This window comes from Mycothermus thermophilus (genome assembly GCF_041956435.1).
Source record: "Mycothermus thermophilus strain CBS 625.91 unplaced genomic scaffold VTJ04scaffold_3, whole genome shotgun sequence".
NCBI lineage: Eukaryota > Fungi > Ascomycota > Sordariomycetes > Sordariales > Chaetomiaceae > Mycothermus > Mycothermus thermophilus.
This window is the reverse complement of record NW_027191429.1, coordinates 3,953,609-3,971,074: the sequence shown is the minus strand read 5'-3', so window position 1 is coordinate 3,971,074 and position 17,466 is coordinate 3,953,609. Positions and strand designations below refer to the sequence as shown.

The following is a 17,466-nucleotide window of genomic DNA, read 5'->3' as shown; positions in this document are numbered from 1 at the left end:
ACGACTGAGCGGGATGGATACCGGACGATGGCGGAGGATATAGTCAGTCCTTACTTACCTGCTGAGGATGCTGCGAGAGAAGATTGCTGGGTGTGATAGGAACCTAAAGTGATTTAGGTAGTTTGGGAATTGAAGAGTTTGTTGTGAGGAAGCAAAACACTATCTCTACCATGGGACCTTGGCTAAGATTTCGGGGTATGTAAATGAGTAAAATGATTCTACATCTATTTTCGCCTTACCTAGGCAGGGTAGGGAGGGATCTTGTCCCCAATTCACCAAGACTCATAAAAAGATCGGATCCCCCACCGCCGGGCCCCCTTTCTTCGCCGTCACCTCCACTTCGACCTTCATCGCCTCCTCCATCAGCCCGGCCTGGATCATGGTCGCCGCGGGGCGGACATCGCCGAGATATTTCTGGAGAACGGGCCTGTATTAAGTGCGAGCGTGAGTGCCCGTCTCCCGTGCAGTCATAAACTAATTACCTGGAGAATATCTGAGAGGGCCAGAGGAGCGGAAAGACAGACTTACCAAACCTTGGGAAAGTCCCGCCGATCCGGCAATATATATCTCACCCTCACCACGTCTGCCATGCTCGCGCCCGCGGCGGCCAGCGCGGCAGAGACGTTGCGCATGGTCTGCTCGGCCTGCTCGACCACGTCGTCCGAGATGACAGCGCCGGTTTTGTAGTCATATCTAAGTCAACGCAAAACAAAAACAGCGGTTGTACGTCAGCACCATGCTCACCCAAGATGACATGGCCTATATGATGATACTAGTAAATGCCGAAGGCTTGGTTGTTCCAAAATAGATATACCGGCCATTCTATCTCTCTAGGTAGGTAGGTAGGTAGAGGAGTCATACTCACCCCGTACACCCCGACACAAACACCCAGTCCCCAACAACCATCGCGCGCGAGTACCCGATCTGGGGCTCCCAGGCGGAGCCGGACGAGACGAGTCTGCGTGGTTCTTGCGGCTGCTGTTGGGTTCCTTCGGCCATGGTGTGTTTTCGTTGTCCGTTGTTTTGCTGTATGAGACAAGAAGCAGGTTGATGAGGTATCGTATCCGTTCAAGACGCTAGGTGATTAGTATGGTGTTGTAGCCTTTAATCCGAGTACAAGGTCTGCGGAGAGACGTTGGACCGAGGCTCGACACCAATAAGGGGGTTACGACTGGCAATCGGAGAATGGTAAGCAATTCGGAGGAACCTCAGACTCCGCTGGATATGTGAGTCACGATGTTCCATTCTACTTAGGTCCATCAAAGAGGATGAGGAGGTTGTTCATGGAAGGGCGCGGTTGACGACCCTAACCCTCCGCTTCCACCAACATCGGATGAAGACGAGGAACAATAGACACACTACTACGTCCATGAAGCACCATGTCATCGTTCAGGAGGAAACAAACGGAGGAATCTTACCAACCAACTCGACATGTCAATATCCAGAGACAATCCTCCGCCGTGTTTTGCAGTGTGGCAAGCATTTACGCACCGCTTGGGTCGGCATCATCACAACACTACTTGACTGTATCCACCTATCCTCCATTCCACCCCAGGTGAACATCAAAACACCCACCAGACGCCACAGTCAACCTAGTAGGACAACGCCAAAATCTGTCAGGCCAAGTACTCATCGTCCGTAACCATCTGGGGTTGGTTACCTTTGAACTTCTTACCAACCCACCGGCATCTGGCAGACAGATAGATTGCCACGAGGCGCCTAGGTCTAGCTCCCTCGGTGTGTACTTAAGTACGCAGCACAACGGACATCTCACCATCCCGAACCCAGCCAAAAACAACAGCAGCAACAGCGACAACCAACTATCAAGCGCCAGCAAACAAGCATCCATCCTTTTTGGCCCAAAACTCCAGTACTAGGTAGTGAGCTGACAGGTAGGCAGGGATCGCATCGTTGACGGGGTAGGGGGAACCCAACCATAACCAACAGTGCAATATATGACAACAACAACCACCTCCTCAGCAGCACCTCAGCACCTATCTGTTGACCAAGCTCATTAACTCCCAAACTCAAATGACCACCGGTACCGTACCGTACGGTATATCACTTGCTCATTATGTTGCACATGGACCCATCACCTCACCCACGCTCCAACATCATCCATCATCATCACCCCAGCATGGAATGAGTCCGGATAGCCTTTGGCCCAAGTTCGCTGCCAAAAAAAGACCCAGTTAGTCATCACATACACACACACAGACTCAACCCATGAACCAAACAACACGATGACGGGGGAGGGGAGGGGGAATGAATGGGACCAGGACAGAATTGGGAAGGAAGCAACTCACTTATAATCAACCCGACTCAAGCTCATCATCCTCTGCGCTTCCTGCCCCTGCGCGTCCAGATTATGAATGCAAAACGCCAAGCGCGCAGCGACCTGCGCGCCCAAAAACATAGCCTCCTCAAACCCGTGCTTAGTCCACTCCGACAGATATGTCGGCAGCGGCGCGAGCTTGATGGTAGTCGGCGTCTGGCTGTGGAAGTGGTGACTCGTCCCGCCCGACGCGGCGGCCGCGGCGGCCGCATCTCCCGCCGTGGACCCGGGACCCCCGCTCGACGCCGCGCCCGGAACGTTCAGGCTCGCCGTCGTGGCCGCCTGCAGCAGCGGGTTCACGTTGCTCGAGGTGGGCAGCTGGTGCGGCGGCCCGCCGGCGAAGGAGGAGGTCGGGGTCTGCGAGCCGGTGCCCGAGGGGGTGCCGATGTTGGAGGGCAGCTCGGAGCTGAAGATGGTGGCGGTGCTGGGCGAGATGATGTGGCGCGCCTGCAGGGTCTGGATGATGTTGTCGCGGAGGCCGCGGATGCGCGCGCCATTGCCGACAAACACGAGGTTCTCCCAGCACGGCGGGCGCATGTACATGTCTTCGATCCCCTGCACGGCGCGGTAGATGGCCGTCGCGATGCGGTCGATCTCGCGCCGGTCGGCGAACTGGAACCGCTCGAGCCCGACCTCGATGTCGCGGCGCACGCGGCGTGTTACACGCTCCGTCCGGGGAGTGGTGGTCTGCGCAGCATCCGTCGGCTGCTGCTGCTGTTGCGGTTGCTGCTCCTGCTGCTGGGCAGCGTCCGCCGGCTGCGGTTGCGATTGCGACTCTTCAGCCGGTTTGGGCGCATCACCATTTTCAGCCTTAGCTGTCTCCTCCGTTGCCTCTGGCTTGGGCGCATCTCCAGAACCTTCCTCCGGCGCCGCCGCTGCTGCCGCCTCGCCCTCAGCCGTCGGGGCCGGTGCATCCGTCATGGGCTGCTCAGCAGGGGCCGGCGGCTCAACGGGCACATCCTCGGTGACCAACTCCTCGTAGTGGAACACGTTGCGCACGCGCTTGGAGTTGGGCAAGCGGAGGGGTTTCGCCGCGTCGCCCGCAGCAGCGCCTCCCTCCTTGTCCTTGCCCTTGCGCCCGGCCTTGGCCTTCTCTGCCTTTTCCCGTTCCTTCTTTGCCAAAAACTCGCGGGTCTGACCGCTCGCGACGATGTTGGCCACGTCCAGCACGCCGTCCTCTTCGATTTCCTTGTTGACGTCCCCGTTCACGCCGTAATCATCGGTTGGCTCGATGATCTTGGGAGGCTCGCCCGTTCCCGAGGCCGACGCGCCCTGCGCCGACTCGACGGGCAATTCCATTAACTCGGGCTTGTCGGGGGCGTAGGGAAGCACTTCGCAGATGGGGCTCTTCTTCAACTGCTCAGCCATGTCGTAGTCGAAACCTTGATCCTTCAACAGGGCGAGAAGACGGCGCGTAAAGACTTCCCCTCCGCTGATATCATCTGGACTGTCCGGCCCGCCCACATCCTTATGGGAGACGACACGGCCGTCGTAGATGCAAGTCACGTCCACCTTCTCGAACCCGACATCAACAACAGTCATGTTGGGCCACTTGAGGCCGTACTGAGTCGCGATGCCGCTGTGGATGAGGCACAGGGCCGGGGTCTTTGTCTTTTCGAAAATGTAGCGGGCAATGGCTTCGCAGTCTGGACGGGTCCATTGAGGCGATGCCATGAGCATAATGGGGGTGTTGTGGTAGGTCGTGGTGAGCTGCGAATGAACGTGCTCGAGGAAGGCAAGAAAAGCATCCATGTAGACGATGCGGCCGGCTGCGGGTTACCTTGTCAGCATTGGTTGTGTTTCGCGAAGACCAAGAAAGGCATAATAATAAGAAAACACACCCTGAATCGGATACACGGCGCCCTCGACCGAGTCAACATCCTCGACATATTCCCACTCATCCTCGGCGCCGCCCTCCTTGCGGCGCTTGTAGGTATGGTAAGGCCGCCAGCCGTCGGAATCGGGAGCGCGGAACATGCGCGTGGGAAACCGGTGGGCGGGCGGCGTCAGTTCGTTGCAACCGAGCTGCGCGAGAGTGGTTTGGCTGCCAGGGCAGATGACGAGCACCTGCTCCTCGCGCCACTTGCCCGTCTGGCTCGACATTGCGCGGGCGCCGGCCGATGGCGATGGCGATGGAGGAGGCTGCAATGGTTCTTGGGCGGAAACAAGGTAAGCAAGTGCCGAACGGAGCGGGCCGACGGGAGATCTGGTAGAATTGGCGACAATAGGGATGAGATGGTGCGGTGGTTAGAGAAATAAGGGGTTGGGCGGTTTGGAGGTTAGCGACGTCAGAAATCAATTCAGGATGCAAATGGAGGTTTCCGCGGTTGTCAGTGCAACGCGCCGACCGCGTTGGAGGGGAGGAGAGCAATTGGTAGGCTTACCTAATCCAACTCACTCTATGTAACATACGGTAACGGGTGTAATATCAGGTAATATTCAGACTGACGAACATCCATCCATCAACCACCTGAGTGAAATCAAGCTGGCCAAAGTCTGTACTTCATAATCAGTTCTGTCTGTGATTCATGCGATCCTAGTATTAATGTCTCGGGTATCCCATCTACACGCCCACGGTACTCCGCAAATGCAAACCAAACGCAACCCATACCAACCAGCCAACCTCCCAAATCCTTATAGTGCTCTCAGGTCCCATCCCAAAGCAATCAAGACAAAAAGAATTCAGACAAAAGCCAAGTCAAGAACCACGTCGCAGACTTCCCCCAACGCCGGTACCCTTCCCCTCCGCAGCAAATCATCCACCAGATTCTTCAATCCCCCCGTCGCCCTCCGCGCCGGCAGCCCAGTCTCGAGATAAGTCATATCAACGTCCGACCCCGCCAACTCCCGGCCCTCCGCCTCGCGCCACTTCCGTTCCGCCTCCTCCTTAGCACGGCGCAACACCTCATCCGTGTCCTCCGTCTCCCACAGATTGCACAGGTTGCACTGATCGCACTTGCGACCGTCGCCATGCGGCCTAAAGTGCTGGCAGAAATGGCGGTACCCGACGTCCGGCCCGTCCCCGGTTCCGCCAATGTCCTTGCGGCAGACGTAGCACATCTTGTAGCCGCAGGGGCAGGTGAGCTTGTTGCAGCCCGAGTTTTTCACAAACGACGTGTTGCAGCGCGGGCAGACGCGCTTGACCGCCATGCTCATGGCCTGTTCGACCTGCGTGCGCAACGCCACCAGCGCCGACTCATGGCACACGTGCACATCGGCCCAGGCCTTGCCGCACGACAAACACGACGACCGCCCGCACCCCGGCCCCCGGCAGTCGAACCGCAACCCGCGCCGCCGCCGCCGACGACGACCGATGGCCGCCCGGACCTCGGCCGCCACGTAGTCGTACAACCCGGTTCCCGCACCGGCAGCGGCAGCCAGGAGCATGAAAAGGACGAATCCCAGGGTGAACACAAGAGGCACGACCAGCAGCGGCATAACACATAGGACAACGATCAAGAAAATCGTGACATTGACAACTTCTGGACGCAGCCGCATGTCAACGATGCCGCGCGGCAAATAAATGTCGTCGACCTCGGCGTAGGAGCAGAACGGACAGCGAACCAGCGGTAACCCGCTGGCAGTAAGGTTGTGATCGGCGAGGCGCTGCTCGAGCTGGTGCAGCATCTCGGCACCGCCCTTCTCACCCACCAAGGCGCGGTGCAGATGGTCCTGGGAGATTCGCCCAGGGCACTCGTCGGAATTCCCCGTCACCACGGCGGGACACTTCAGAGTGCCCGTCTCGCGGTCGATGGTGCGCAGCCAGGCCTGCCCGAAGAGCGCTTCTGACAGGCAGTGGCGCACGCAGCGATGGCACACCGTGTGGCCGTCGGCAGAGCATGACGAAAACTCCTCTGCAGGGGCGTCGCTGAAGCAGCAGGCGCATTCGAGCAGGACACCGGCGCTCTCTGCCTCGGCGCGGTTCAGTTCCTCGGCCAACCGGCGATCGGCAGCGTCGCGTTCGGCCCGGGCCCGCTCCCTGAGCGGCACAATCAGCGCCGTAAAGAGCTCGCGGTCGAGCTCGGCGTTACCCGTCGACTTTAAGGCTGGTATTAGGGGTGCTGCCGTCCCGGAAGACGGCGTCCTCCAGACCACGAGCGGGTGCTTCTCCGCCTCGGTAGCCGACACGGGCGGCTTGCGGCGGAACAGTAGTGACGAGAGCGTAAAACGCCACGACTTGGACGACAGGTCGACCAGGGTCTGGCGGGCGTCGAGGTAGGAATAGTTGGACTCGGCGAGCACGGCATTGATGGCAGAGCGAGAGAGGCCCTTGAACTCGTGGTAGGCCAGGGAGCGGACTGCCTGCTTATACTCGGGGCTGCGGAAGGTCTCCTTCTTGGGCACGAGAGTCGAGGCCGCCGGCGCGGGACCATCCTTCGGGGCGACGCGCCACCGGCCCTTTACCCAAGCCACGCGGTTCTTGAGCAGAGCATCGGCAACGAGGGCGAGGCGCGACTCGCCATCGAAGCTGGCGAACATGTCGCGGAACACTTCGACTTGCACATCGGGAAAGACGGCGGCAAGGGCATCGAGGCAGGCGTTGAGCTCACGAAGGTCCGGTGGCTCCGGGCCGAGGGGCGGCAGGTGGGCCTCGTCCGAGATGTATTCGGGGGGATCGGAGGTCGGGGATGGTGCCCGGGGGTGTGCCTGTGCCGGAGATGCTGGGGCCAGCGCGGGGCGGGCCCACCCCCGCGTTGTGGATGGTGGAGTGGACGTGGCTATCCGGGAGGTCTTCGAGGACTGCGGATCGATGCGGGTGTTGGAGGCGGCTGTCGTGTTTCTAGAATGCTTTGCGGCGCGGTCGCCCGAGGCGACACCGAGCAAGCTCGAGAAAACCATGGTGTGTTCGTTGGCGTGCTGCTGCGTTACCTCTCTGGTGGTTCTGCTGTTGGGATGCTACCATGCCGAAGGCCGTGGTGCAGCCGGACTAGGTCTGGGTCGCGTGGACGTCTGTGTGCATTGTGGTGGTTGTCCACAGACAGCTGCAATGTGTGTGAAGCGAAGGCGGGCGTGCCACGACAGCAGAGGAGCGAAGAGTAGGTACGGATGTTGGAGCTACGTCTGGGTGGTGATGGGAGGTACGGATAGTGGTGGTGTAGTGGATGGAGACGCTGTTTGGGGGCCGTTCAGTGGATGCCGGCAGCAAGTCATTCACTTTTTGGCAACGGTGCCCGGACTCCGCGGCTTCCACTGTTTCCATCCATTCGGATCCGAGCTGCGGTTGGCTGGCTCGGGGAAAGATGGCACGTGCACTCAGGCAATAAGCGGGGTGGCCCACTTTCCTCCAGATTCCAAAAAATCCAGTGAAGGACGGAAGGACATCACCTCACTTCAGGCAACACCACCCGACAATCAAGGCTTATCAACTCATTTTCTCCTTAGGAGAAGGTACGAGCAAGGACTTTTACTCGTAGACTCAGGTCAGGCCGTCATGTCTCATTTCCATTGCAGCCTGATGCAAATGAGGAAAATGGGTCAAGATGGATCCGTCATCATGTGGTGCTAATTCATCGACTTCCATTCAAGAACGACAGGTTTCTTGACTCAATTCAATCCAACATGGCCCATCACGAGAGAAGCTTGAGAGAAGCACGGCCTGGAGAGTGCGGGCTGCATCCTCAAAAATGACCACCACAGAGTTCAGACAGGTCGGATCGGACACGGTAGCCGGCTGAGTGGTCGACCTGAGTTGAGACATGTCCACCCGACCCAACACCCGGGCGGCCCAGGCTTTGTCTGCTCCGAGATGCGGGGCCCTTCTGTCGCCTGTCGCCGTTGTTGGGTGGCCTGGTGCAACGCCCGCCATTTCGGACGTTTTTCTCTCATTTCCGCCATTTGCATGGCCTGTCCAAGCCAACAACCTGGAAGACCAGCACAACACCCCACACACACATGCGTACTTACGTTGTGCGCTCCGAGCAAGAATCCGGACGAAAGAGGACTACGTACAGTACATACCTATCTGTCTCAGCGTCCCTGTGTATGTACAAAGTACACGGTTCCTACGCTATGGAGCTCCGGGCAGGCGTAGATTGCCCACCCAACTGACACCCGGCCGGCCCTCGTCATGGACATGACTGCAGCATTGGATCCCAAGGCTCCGTTCTTGCTAGAGGACCCTCATCCACGAATGCACATTGCATCATCGACAACAAAAAAGCTTCTCGAACCCACTTCGCAGGCAGCCAGGCCACAGCAGCAATGCCTCACGTGCTGCAAGGAACAGAAAGCTAGCTTCACTTCTCGGAGCGAACAACCCGACCCGGAAACTGACGGTGGTCGACCAGCGAAGCAATCCTCCGCTTCTTCCGTCACACCTCCTTTCCATCACACTCTGGCGGATCCATGGACCTTCACCGCCCACCGCCTGTCCGCCCACTCGGGACTCGCTCGCTCACGTTGTGTTGGAGCGGCTCGCCCTGCAACTGGCCGCTACCGATCCGCCACACCATGAACACCCCCCTGTCGCTCCCGTCCCAGTGGTCGCCCGTGGCCGGGACCGCCAACCCCCCCGGCCCTGTCTCGAAGCTCACCGACTTCTTCGCTGCTCAGAGATTTTCTTTCTCGGTGTCGCAGTTTCTTTTCACGCTGTCCCGCCTGTTTGCTTTCCGATGTGCCCAAAACGTAGCCTGGCCGCCAGTGGGCCGAATGAACTAGCGCAAGGAACAGCATGTTTGCGTTGGCCAAGCCATGGCATGCGTTTCTCGAAAACCATGTTCGCCTGGCTTGTCCCTCGCCCGTGGCCACCTCACTGCAAGGCGGTGATTGGATCCCCGGTCTTTGTCAGACGCTACTGCGAAGCATGCGGTGTGTAGATTCTGGCGGTATAAGTCAACCACTCACCCCGTCATCCCACAACATTCTCGTCTCCTTTACGGATTCTGCTATCCAACCCGTTGCTGTCACGCTGTCACCATAACGTAACTACCCGAATCGGTTTCCATGAGCCCGGCTGGTGCTCGGCTCTGGGTTTCGGTGGTTTCTGTCGTCCCAGCATGGACTCTCTCCCCGTCGAGCTGGTGCGGCTCATCTTCGAATACTGCGATGCTCCCTCCGTGAGGACCCTCCGCCTGGCTGGCGGCCGGTATGCCGAGTTGGGCTACGAGTTTCTCTTAGGTTCGCACTTTGACGTCGTCGAGTGGCGGAACGACATCTGGAGGTTATATTCCATCGCCGGCCACGACCGTCTCCGAGACAAGATCCGGTCTGTCACCTTCAACTTCGCCAGCGTCCACGAGTACAACGCCCGCCACGCGACATTCTTCAAGCACTGGCTTCAGGATCCCGAAGAGCGCGATGAGCTCCTCCGACATGACTGGAACCGCTACTACGAGCGAGAGGAGCGTGCTCGCCATCTACCCCCTGCGTATACCCGCACCAGCGAGCTCGAGCAAGCATTCCAGGGGCTGCCCAACCTACGCCACGTCGAAGTCACCTTTACTCGGTGCCCTCACAACGATCTCGGCGTGTTCCGCGATGTGTTTTCCGACCGGATCTGCCGCAAGTTCGATCGTGAGCTGGCTTGCAAGAACCTGAACGCCATCGTCTCGGCTGTCCGCCACGCCAACCTCGATTCGTTTTCCATCGACCAGCTGCCCCTCGACCTGTTCCGCATCCCCGAGACCCGTCGTCTCTGGTTCGACTGTGCTCGCTCCTTTGCGAGCTTGTCGCGTCTACGCCTGGTCCTCGACGTCCCCGACATGCGGAGTCTGGGACCTCAGGCTCGCTTCCGCACCATCAACGGTCTCGGCCACGTCCTCCAGCAGGCCACGAATCTCACCCACCTCTCCCTGGCCTTCCACACCTCCCACGCCCCGGCTGAGAAGTTCCCTCTTTCCCTGCACGGCATGTTCAGCGGCGGGGGCAGTGGCGCCAACTCCCCGCGGGCCGTCACCCCAACCACCTCTCCCCGGGCCGCCGCCGTCGCCGACCCCGTCTTCCCGCGGCTGACCGACCTCCACCTCGAGGGCGTCAGCCTCGCCGAGAAGGACCTGCGCTTCTTCCTGCTGCGGCACGCGGCAACGCTCGAGCGGCTGCGTCTCGGCGGGCGCGGGCTCGCGCGGCCCCACGAGGCGCCCCTCGGCGGCGTCCACCTACACGAGGGCTCCTTCCGCGGTCTGTTCTCGGCCCTGCAAGGCCGTCTCCCCCGCCTGCGCCGCTTCCATATGGAAGGAGACGCCGAGGCCGGCGACTTCCGCGCCCCCGGCTCCGCGGCGCACCGTGAGGTGTACATGTTCCGCCCTGTCACGGATGATGAGTGGAGGCCTGTCGGAGGGGACGAGGCGTGGGTGGAGAAGGCGGAGAATGGGGGCGATGTCGTCGTGGACGGGAAGACGCTGTCGCTGCTGCGCGGGCGCGGCACCGGCGAGGGGAACGGGTGTGTGGTCAAGGTGGTGGACTCGAGGGCGCTGGAGAGGTTCTTAGTGGAGGGCAATAAGGAATACCCGCGCTTGGGGAAGGTGGAAGCGTAGGAAGCTCGGTCTTTGGGGTTTGGCGCTGGTGAAAACAGTACCGCCTGATGGACTGGAGATTCGACACTCGCGACATCCGCCTGGACTCGCCACATTTTCGCCATATGAGACGTCAACAACGACGACATCCCGCTGTACATATTCACGACACATCACGACATGACACATACACACTCGATGCCCTCGGATTATCCGCTTCACCTTTTTTCTGTCTTCTATTCTACGAACCCAACGATACAATCGAACAAACGCCACTTCTCGACTTGGATACCTACCTCTCTCTCTCACTCTCGCCTGCTCAGCGTGAACATGGCACGGCATACGGGCGCATACCTGAGTTTATTAGACATGGGTCGGTTGGGAGGAGCTGTCAAAGGCGCACATACCATGGGTTGGTTTGGTTCACTTTTTTGTTGTTCTCTATCATTCATGGGAATGGCGGGGAATTATTTTGGCGCAACCTTTTGATGTGTTTTTCTGGATTTTTATGACTTGGTTTATTATACTGTATACACGTCATATGGTAGTATTACACATGGTTTTGGTAGACAGAATGCAAGCAATTGTAGACATGGGCTCTGTTATTATTAGACAAAGAACACATAATATCTTCCTCCGTTCGTCGTCCATGAATTGGTATATATATGTGTGTACTATGCGCTTCAAGTTCAGGAGAGCTTGCCTCTGACTACCTAGGTATCAGAGACATGGCTGAGACACCTGGTGGTGTTGGCAATTATCCCATCTTTCAGCCAACTTGAATTTGTAAACAAGCAGCTCTTACGAAGTATGTAAATGCCGCGAAATACCTCCACAACAAGTAGAGCTGAACTCTACCGCGTCCTCGATACTACCTACCTACTTTGACCTCCCCTGCCGATCGACACAACCGACAACGCACCACACCACCCCCTTGGCATACATACATAAATACATAAAACGGTTCTTGGGCTGAGATGGATGGGTCGATGCCGGGCGGGAGAGTCGGTAAAAAGGGAAGCAGGAAGGGACTACTTTGGAGCTGAGTACGCATATCTAATACAGCGCTGCTGCAACGGTCGAGATGAGGCGAGACGGATGTTGGCGTGAGGCTCAGCTTTCGGTTAATACTGCCGGCCGTATTGGAGACCTGTCTACCGCAGTACGCAGTAGTTTGTGGTGATTAGGTGCAGCTCGACATCGAACCGTCAACGGCTGGGTAACGTAGGTAGGTGACGAAAGGTGTTGTTGGATCCGAGTTGATAGGTATCTACCTCCCCAAACCCAAAGGCGCCGCCGGTCAGGCGTCTGACTGACTCGCACTGCATGCTATGTACATAATGTAGGTGCGACTTAGGTAAGACATGGTGGGAGGTTACGCAAGCAGGTCAGGTCAGGTAGGTACCTGAGGCAGCAGAAACACGGTCTTGTGTGTGTTGTGGGGGGGGGGGGGCGTTCATTCTGGAAGCTTACGGAACTGGACCTTACCTGGGGCACATGGCGGGAGCAGCACGTCCTGCACAGCTCCCGCATCTCCGAGTATTCGTTATTTACTATCTGCCGCGAACAATGAATGGATGGGGATCGAGTTGGAGGCGAGTGTGTAGAAGGTATGGACGCAGGGGAGGTGGCAAAGTTGAGTGCGGCTGTTCAGGTCTGCGAAGCGTTTGAATAATGTATGGTTCGAGGATATTGTCTGCCAATGATAGGTGACAGTGATCAGGCCTCGGTGATGTTTATAGTATGCAGCACTGCAGCCGTGATGTGTACGGAGTACATACATGTATGTACTATATTATGTTCTAAACCAGGTTTGGGGCAGCAGGAGATAGGGTAACAGCGCAGGGTTGGAAGACATTTGCGACATCAAAGGCTGCGCTGAGTGCTGTCCCCTACTCCGTAGATTAAACCCTTTCCCAGCGTACAACCTCTGTGGTGAGGTCGCTGTTAGCTTGATTTGGGACAGCAGTGCGGGGATGGTTCCTCTACAGATGTACCCTTCTGCACCCGTCCGAGACTTTGACACGTCACGACAAGATAGAAAAGGTAGCTTGGGCAAAGAAAATCCCCGTCGTCGCGAGATGCCAGACAACAGAGATTCAGCTTCGGAGATTCATTACTGTCCGTCCGTGCCCATATGACAACGGGCACGGCTGATCGCCGCGTGGTGCCGAATCCTTTGCGCCCGGGATCCGGCGGACTCGGCTGGGGTCCGGGGCGTCAGGGGTGACGGTCGGCAGTTCGAGGGCCAGGACGGGGCTGATGTGGAGCTCTTTAATCTCTAAAAATGCAGGTTGTGATCTCGCCTCTCTCTTGGGGTTTGCTGTCTCATCCCGCGCGGCGTTCGGCTCAGTAGCGTACGTCGGTCGCCAAGAACACCACGCAAAGAGAACGGCGCTGCGAACGTGCGGCTTGCCATTTCTTTTGCTGCCTCTTTGGCTGCCGGCGGAGCCGACTGAGCTGGAGTCAGGTGAGCGTTTGTCAAGGGATGATGATGTCCTGTCTGGGATTCGTCAGGCTGGTTCGTGGGATGCAGGCCGCTGGCGCTGCTCAGTCAGGTCCTTAGTCCCGCTGCTGGCCCGTCTTCCATCCCGCCGCCGCGGCGCAGGTCCGAGATACGAAGTGAACTGGTGGGCGTGAGAGAGCAACAGAGTGACGCTGGAACAACTGAAGATGGAGGCCGTTTTGTTCGAGACCCAGCAACACCAGACTCGGGCCCTCCCGTTGAAGATGGTGTGCTGCAATCTTTAGTCTGTTTTCCCGAGTGTGTAGTATGCAATGTTTGCAGAGAGCTATAGACCCCCTCTTAATATTGCCCACCATCATTGCTGCCAGGCACAGACAAAAAGAAACAAGGTGCACACCATCTGGCGATTCCCGACGGTAGCCAATGTCTTGTCCTAGTTTTTGTTGGATTCTGGGCCTCGGGCCTGTCCTGCGGGGCACAAAGTGGGAAACGATGGAGCCCGTCCATGTCACCGGCTGCAGCGAGCCCCTTCTGTGCAAGCCAGTGACAGGCCAAGAATCCACCGGCCGGCCTTGCCCAACGCCCGGCACCTGCTGAAAGGGATCCACCCCAATGGCCGGCCATGGACACCCCGGCCCCTGTCGCTGTCCCTCTTTTTGCGGATCGCCGTCCGTCTCCCGCATCTCTGGGTTCTGGGTTCTGGCTTCTGACTTTTGGCTTTTGGTGGTTCACTTCTGGCTCCCCCCAACCCGAGCCGCCAGGGGGCCGGACCTGAACTTCTCCAGACCTGAAATGAACCGGGGCCGCATCTGAATCGGACCCCATTGATAATGACAGCCCTCCCTGGTCTCCAGGTTTTTGTTTGTTTGCTCGGGCATCCGACTGCTCCGTCATCTCGTCAAGGTTTTCTTTCTCTCCCTTCTCTTCTTTGATCAGCGGACACGACGTATTCCGTTCAGCGCTTACAAGCGCATACATCCGAGCATCGCCGACTCGCCTCACCCGCCGAACGAAAAACAGACAGCCTCGCTTCAACATCGCCTTGTCCCTCCACCACTTTGCTCAGTATCCGAGGCGTTGACTTGACGTCACGAAAGGCGCCATTGCTTGCTCGCTGCGTCGAGCAGGCCCGGCTCAACCCCCGCCATGCATCGCGTCTCGGCTCTGCTCCCCTCGTGGGACCGATCGAGACAAAGCAACCCCTCCTCGACGACCACTCCTGCTCCCTCGCCTACCACCGCGGGACCCAAGGCCCCAGCTGCCCTGAGCAGCCTCTTCGGCTGGGCCGAGAAGATCGTGCCGGCCGCCGCCGCCCGAAACACGCCTGCTCCTCTGCCAAACCGCACGCGCTACGGTCGAGAGACATATTGGCCCACGACCCTTGACAAGGAGTGCGACAAGGCCGCGAGGATCATCAAGTCGTTCTGCTGTACGTGTCTGAGCACCGCAAGGTTCAGGGGCTCGCCTGCTGACCTACCCAACAGTTGATGGCTTCCTGTCACAGGCCGGGGAAGCGCCGAGCCAGGCGCAAGAAGCGTCTGATAATACATCGAATCAGTCCGAGGAGTCTGAACAGTCCAAGACGGACAAGGACAAGCCCTCCGAGGGCCCTTTTGTCACAAAGAAGATTCCCCCACGAATAATCCAGAATGCCGTCGGTCTCGCCGTCTTCTCGTGCATGCGCTCCGGTCTCTGGATGTCGGGCTCCGGAGGTTCCGGCCTGATTACCGCTCGCAAGGCTGACGGCACTTGGTCGCCGCCGTCGGCTATCATTCTGCACACCGCTGAGCTCGCCTTCGTCATGGGCGTCGATATCTACGACTGCCTTTTGGTGATCAACAGCGTACAAACCCTCGAGATGTTTACCCAACCCAAGCTGATCCTCGGTGACCACGTCGACCTGGCCGTTGGTCCGCTCGTTGCAGACGGCGCCCCTGAACCCGAGATTCCCTGGCGTGAGATTAACGACACAGTTCTGACCTACGTCAAGGCGCGCGGCAAGCACCAGGCGGTGACTCTAGACGGATCTCTGGTCTCAGAACGCGCCAACGAGAACGAGCGCTTCTACTGTCCAGGAGTCACTATCCTCGACATCCTGGCCGGAAACGTCCCAAAGCACGTACCCGAGATGCGGCCCCTGTTCGAAGTCATCAAGGCTGCTGAAGGTCGTTCCGATTATGACAAGACTCTGATGGATTGGCTTGCCCAGCAGCCTGCACCCGGTGACGCTGATATCGAAAGCCCCCGCGCATCGCTCGCTTCGCTTGTCTCTCCTTCGCGCCAGACGTTCGGTCTTCCCGATGCCAACGATCCGGACCCCTTCGGAATTATCGGCCTGGAAATGGCCGGTATTGAGATTCGCGAGGCCGGCACCAAGCCACGTCCTACGAGCGTCCAACTCGACCTCCAATCCGGGCCAGCGAGCCCACGGTATGGCCGTTTCAGTCGCCAGAGCTTGGACACCTTCGCCTCGAGGAGCAACCGCGGCAGCTGCATGTCCTCGCGTACGGGCGCTACCGCCGTCACGGATGCGTTTACCTCACAGACCGATGCCGCCACCATCGACACCGCCTACAGCCGTGCTAATAGTGACGACGGCAAGGATGTGGTTGACCGCCTGCCGACTCTTGCCGAGCCCGACGAGGTCGATTACACCAAGGTCGACACCAGTGTTATCGAGCACCTGAAGCAAACGCCAGAGCAGCCGGAGAGGACGGAGCCTGAGACGCAAACTGCCGAGGTGCAGGCTGCGACTGCTGATATCAAGAAGCCCATCACCGAGCAGGATACCAAGCCTGAGGCTAAGGAGCCTGCTGCTGAAAAGGTCGCGACGCCTGATGAATCTAAGGATCGCAAAGTCCCTGGTGAAACTGCCGGCGACAAGAATGACGCCGATAAGGACGACGACGAGGACGATGATGATGACGAGGATGATGAGGATGAAGACGACGAAGAAGAGCCCATCATCTGCGAAGTCGCCACGGCCTCGGCGCGGCCAGCCCGGTCCTCTTTACAGCGCCCGCAGATCGCGCAAGCCATCCCAGTCCGAGGCGCCATTGTCACCATCCCGAAGCGCGTGCCCCCACCACTCCCACCCCGGAGCCCTGCTCGCATTTCCCGCGGGAGCCGCAGCGAGTTTGGCGACGTTTCCTCCCTCCGCAGTCCGCTCCGCAACTCCATGACTATCGATTCATCCCTGAACTCCCCGAAGCCCATCACTCCCGAACGGGAGTCCTCGTCACGCACAACCTCCCCTCAACCAATCCCCGAGGAACCCTCTCCCACCTCGCCCGCGCAAGTCCCGCTCCCCTCCAGCCCGCGCCACACAAAGAACGCTTCCTCGACCTCGACCGCCGTCACGGTCGCTGTTGCCGCCGCTGCCACCGCCGCCCCCATCTCGGAAGGCGACGAGGAAGAGGAGGACCGCACATGCAGCAGCAACAGCATCACAAGCGACGATGCCACCTCGCATGCCGACGAGCCCGCCTCCGCCATCACCTCCTCGGATGATGAGTATGTCCGGGAACCGATCACCCCGCAAACGGCCGAGGCTGCGGTGGCGGCTGCCAAGGACGTCGCTGCCGCTGCCGCTTCGAAGCGGGACAGCAAGGCGGCGACCACGACCGAGCCTGGCCAGACCGCCCCCGTTAAGATTGTTTCCCCGTCGTTGTCGCCGTCGCCGGCGTCGATGACCCATGACAACAATAACAGCAGCAGCAGCAGCTGAGGGAACAGTGGTGATAAAGGAGAATGAGCGTGCCACTGCGGCTGCTGCGACTGCGAGGGATGGAGTGACTAAAGCGTGGGCAACGTTGAGATGTGGCGTTTGAGTTTTCTGGGTGATGACTTTTTTCCTCTTGACGGCTTGGGACGGGATTGGTATGTTGATTATTATAGATACCCATATGGAGCGATGGAGCGGGAGGGACTTCCTCTGGTCTGTCTTTCTTCGTTTTCTTTGTCCTACGAGTTGTAATGATATAACTCAACAGCGGTGTAGAGACCTTTTTTTTGCTCTTTAGGAGCCCATCATGGAGGGAGGAGGAGGGGAGGGATGGGGGTCTCTTCCAAGGAAGAGGACAGGCAGAGGATCACCAAGCAGGCAGGCAGACGCAAGTTGGGTGTTGTATTTTTCCGATCTTTGGAGAGGAGAGGAGAGGGGGGGAGAGGAGGGGGGGGGAGAGGAGGAGGGGGGGGGGAGGAGGGGAGGGGGG

General features: G+C 58.7%; 8 protein-coding genes across 8 annotated transcripts; 4 read left to right on the top strand and 4 right to left on the bottom strand.

Moving 5' to 3' along the window:
- Window positions 1-282: 282 nt before the first annotated feature.
- VTJ04DRAFT_5583 (uncharacterized protein) lies at window positions 283-999 on the bottom strand (the record flags this gene model as incomplete). Its single annotated transcript, XM_069363713.1, has 3 exons — window positions 283-427; window positions 529-693; window positions 866-999. The coding sequence occupies 3 exons, from the start codon at window positions 997-999 to the stop codon at window positions 283-285; spliced, it is 444 nt and encodes a 147-aa protein (XP_069220532.1).
- A 1,128-nt stretch (window positions 1,000-2,127) lies between these two features.
- VTJ04DRAFT_5582 (uncharacterized protein) lies at window positions 2,128-4,438 on the bottom strand (the record flags this gene model as incomplete). The annotated part of the gene is made up of 3 exons (XM_069363712.1): window positions 2,128-2,173; window positions 2,307-4,104; window positions 4,177-4,438. 3 exons carry the CDS (start codon window positions 4,436-4,438, stop codon window positions 2,128-2,130), a joined length of 2,106 nt encoding a protein of 701 aa, XP_069220531.1.
- A 579-nt stretch (window positions 4,439-5,017) lies between these two features.
- On the bottom strand, window positions 5,018-7,174 carry VTJ04DRAFT_5581 (uncharacterized protein; the record flags this gene model as incomplete). Its single annotated transcript, XM_069363711.1, has 1 exon — window positions 5,018-7,174. The coding sequence occupies one exon, from the start codon at window positions 7,172-7,174 to the stop codon at window positions 5,018-5,020; it is 2,157 nt and encodes a 718-aa protein (XP_069220530.1).
- A 1,506-nt stretch (window positions 7,175-8,680) lies between these two features.
- Window positions 8,681-8,992, top strand: VTJ04DRAFT_5580 (uncharacterized protein; the record flags this gene model as incomplete). Its single annotated transcript, XM_069363710.1, has 1 exon — window positions 8,681-8,992. One exon carries the CDS (start codon window positions 8,681-8,683, stop codon window positions 8,990-8,992), a length of 312 nt encoding a protein of 103 aa, XP_069220529.1.
- Window positions 8,993-9,330: 338 nt separating this feature from the next.
- On the top strand, window positions 9,331-10,806 carry VTJ04DRAFT_5579 (uncharacterized protein; the record flags this gene model as incomplete). The annotated part of the gene is made up of 1 exon (XM_069363708.1): window positions 9,331-10,806. One exon carries the CDS (start codon window positions 9,331-9,333, stop codon window positions 10,804-10,806), a length of 1,476 nt encoding a protein of 491 aa, XP_069220528.1.
- Window positions 10,807-10,853: 47 nt separating this feature from the next.
- VTJ04DRAFT_5578 (uncharacterized protein) lies at window positions 10,854-11,297 on the top strand (the record flags this gene model as incomplete). Its single annotated transcript, XM_069363707.1, has 1 exon — window positions 10,854-11,297. The coding sequence occupies one exon, from the start codon at window positions 10,854-10,856 to the stop codon at window positions 11,295-11,297; it is 444 nt and encodes a 147-aa protein (XP_069220527.1).
- A 1,587-nt stretch (window positions 11,298-12,884) lies between these two features.
- VTJ04DRAFT_5577 (uncharacterized protein) lies at window positions 12,885-13,204 on the bottom strand (the record flags this gene model as incomplete). The annotated part of the gene is made up of 2 exons (XM_069363706.1): window positions 12,885-13,066; window positions 13,147-13,204. 2 exons carry the CDS (start codon window positions 13,202-13,204, stop codon window positions 12,885-12,887), a joined length of 240 nt encoding a protein of 79 aa, XP_069220526.1.
- A 1,194-nt stretch (window positions 13,205-14,398) lies between these two features.
- VTJ04DRAFT_5576 (uncharacterized protein) lies at window positions 14,399-16,979 on the top strand (the record flags this gene model as incomplete). Its single annotated transcript, XM_069363705.1, has 2 exons — window positions 14,399-14,681; window positions 14,737-16,979. The coding sequence occupies 2 exons, from the start codon at window positions 14,399-14,401 to the stop codon at window positions 16,977-16,979; spliced, it is 2,526 nt and encodes an 841-aa protein (XP_069220525.1).
- Window positions 16,980-17,466: the final 487 nt, after the last annotated feature.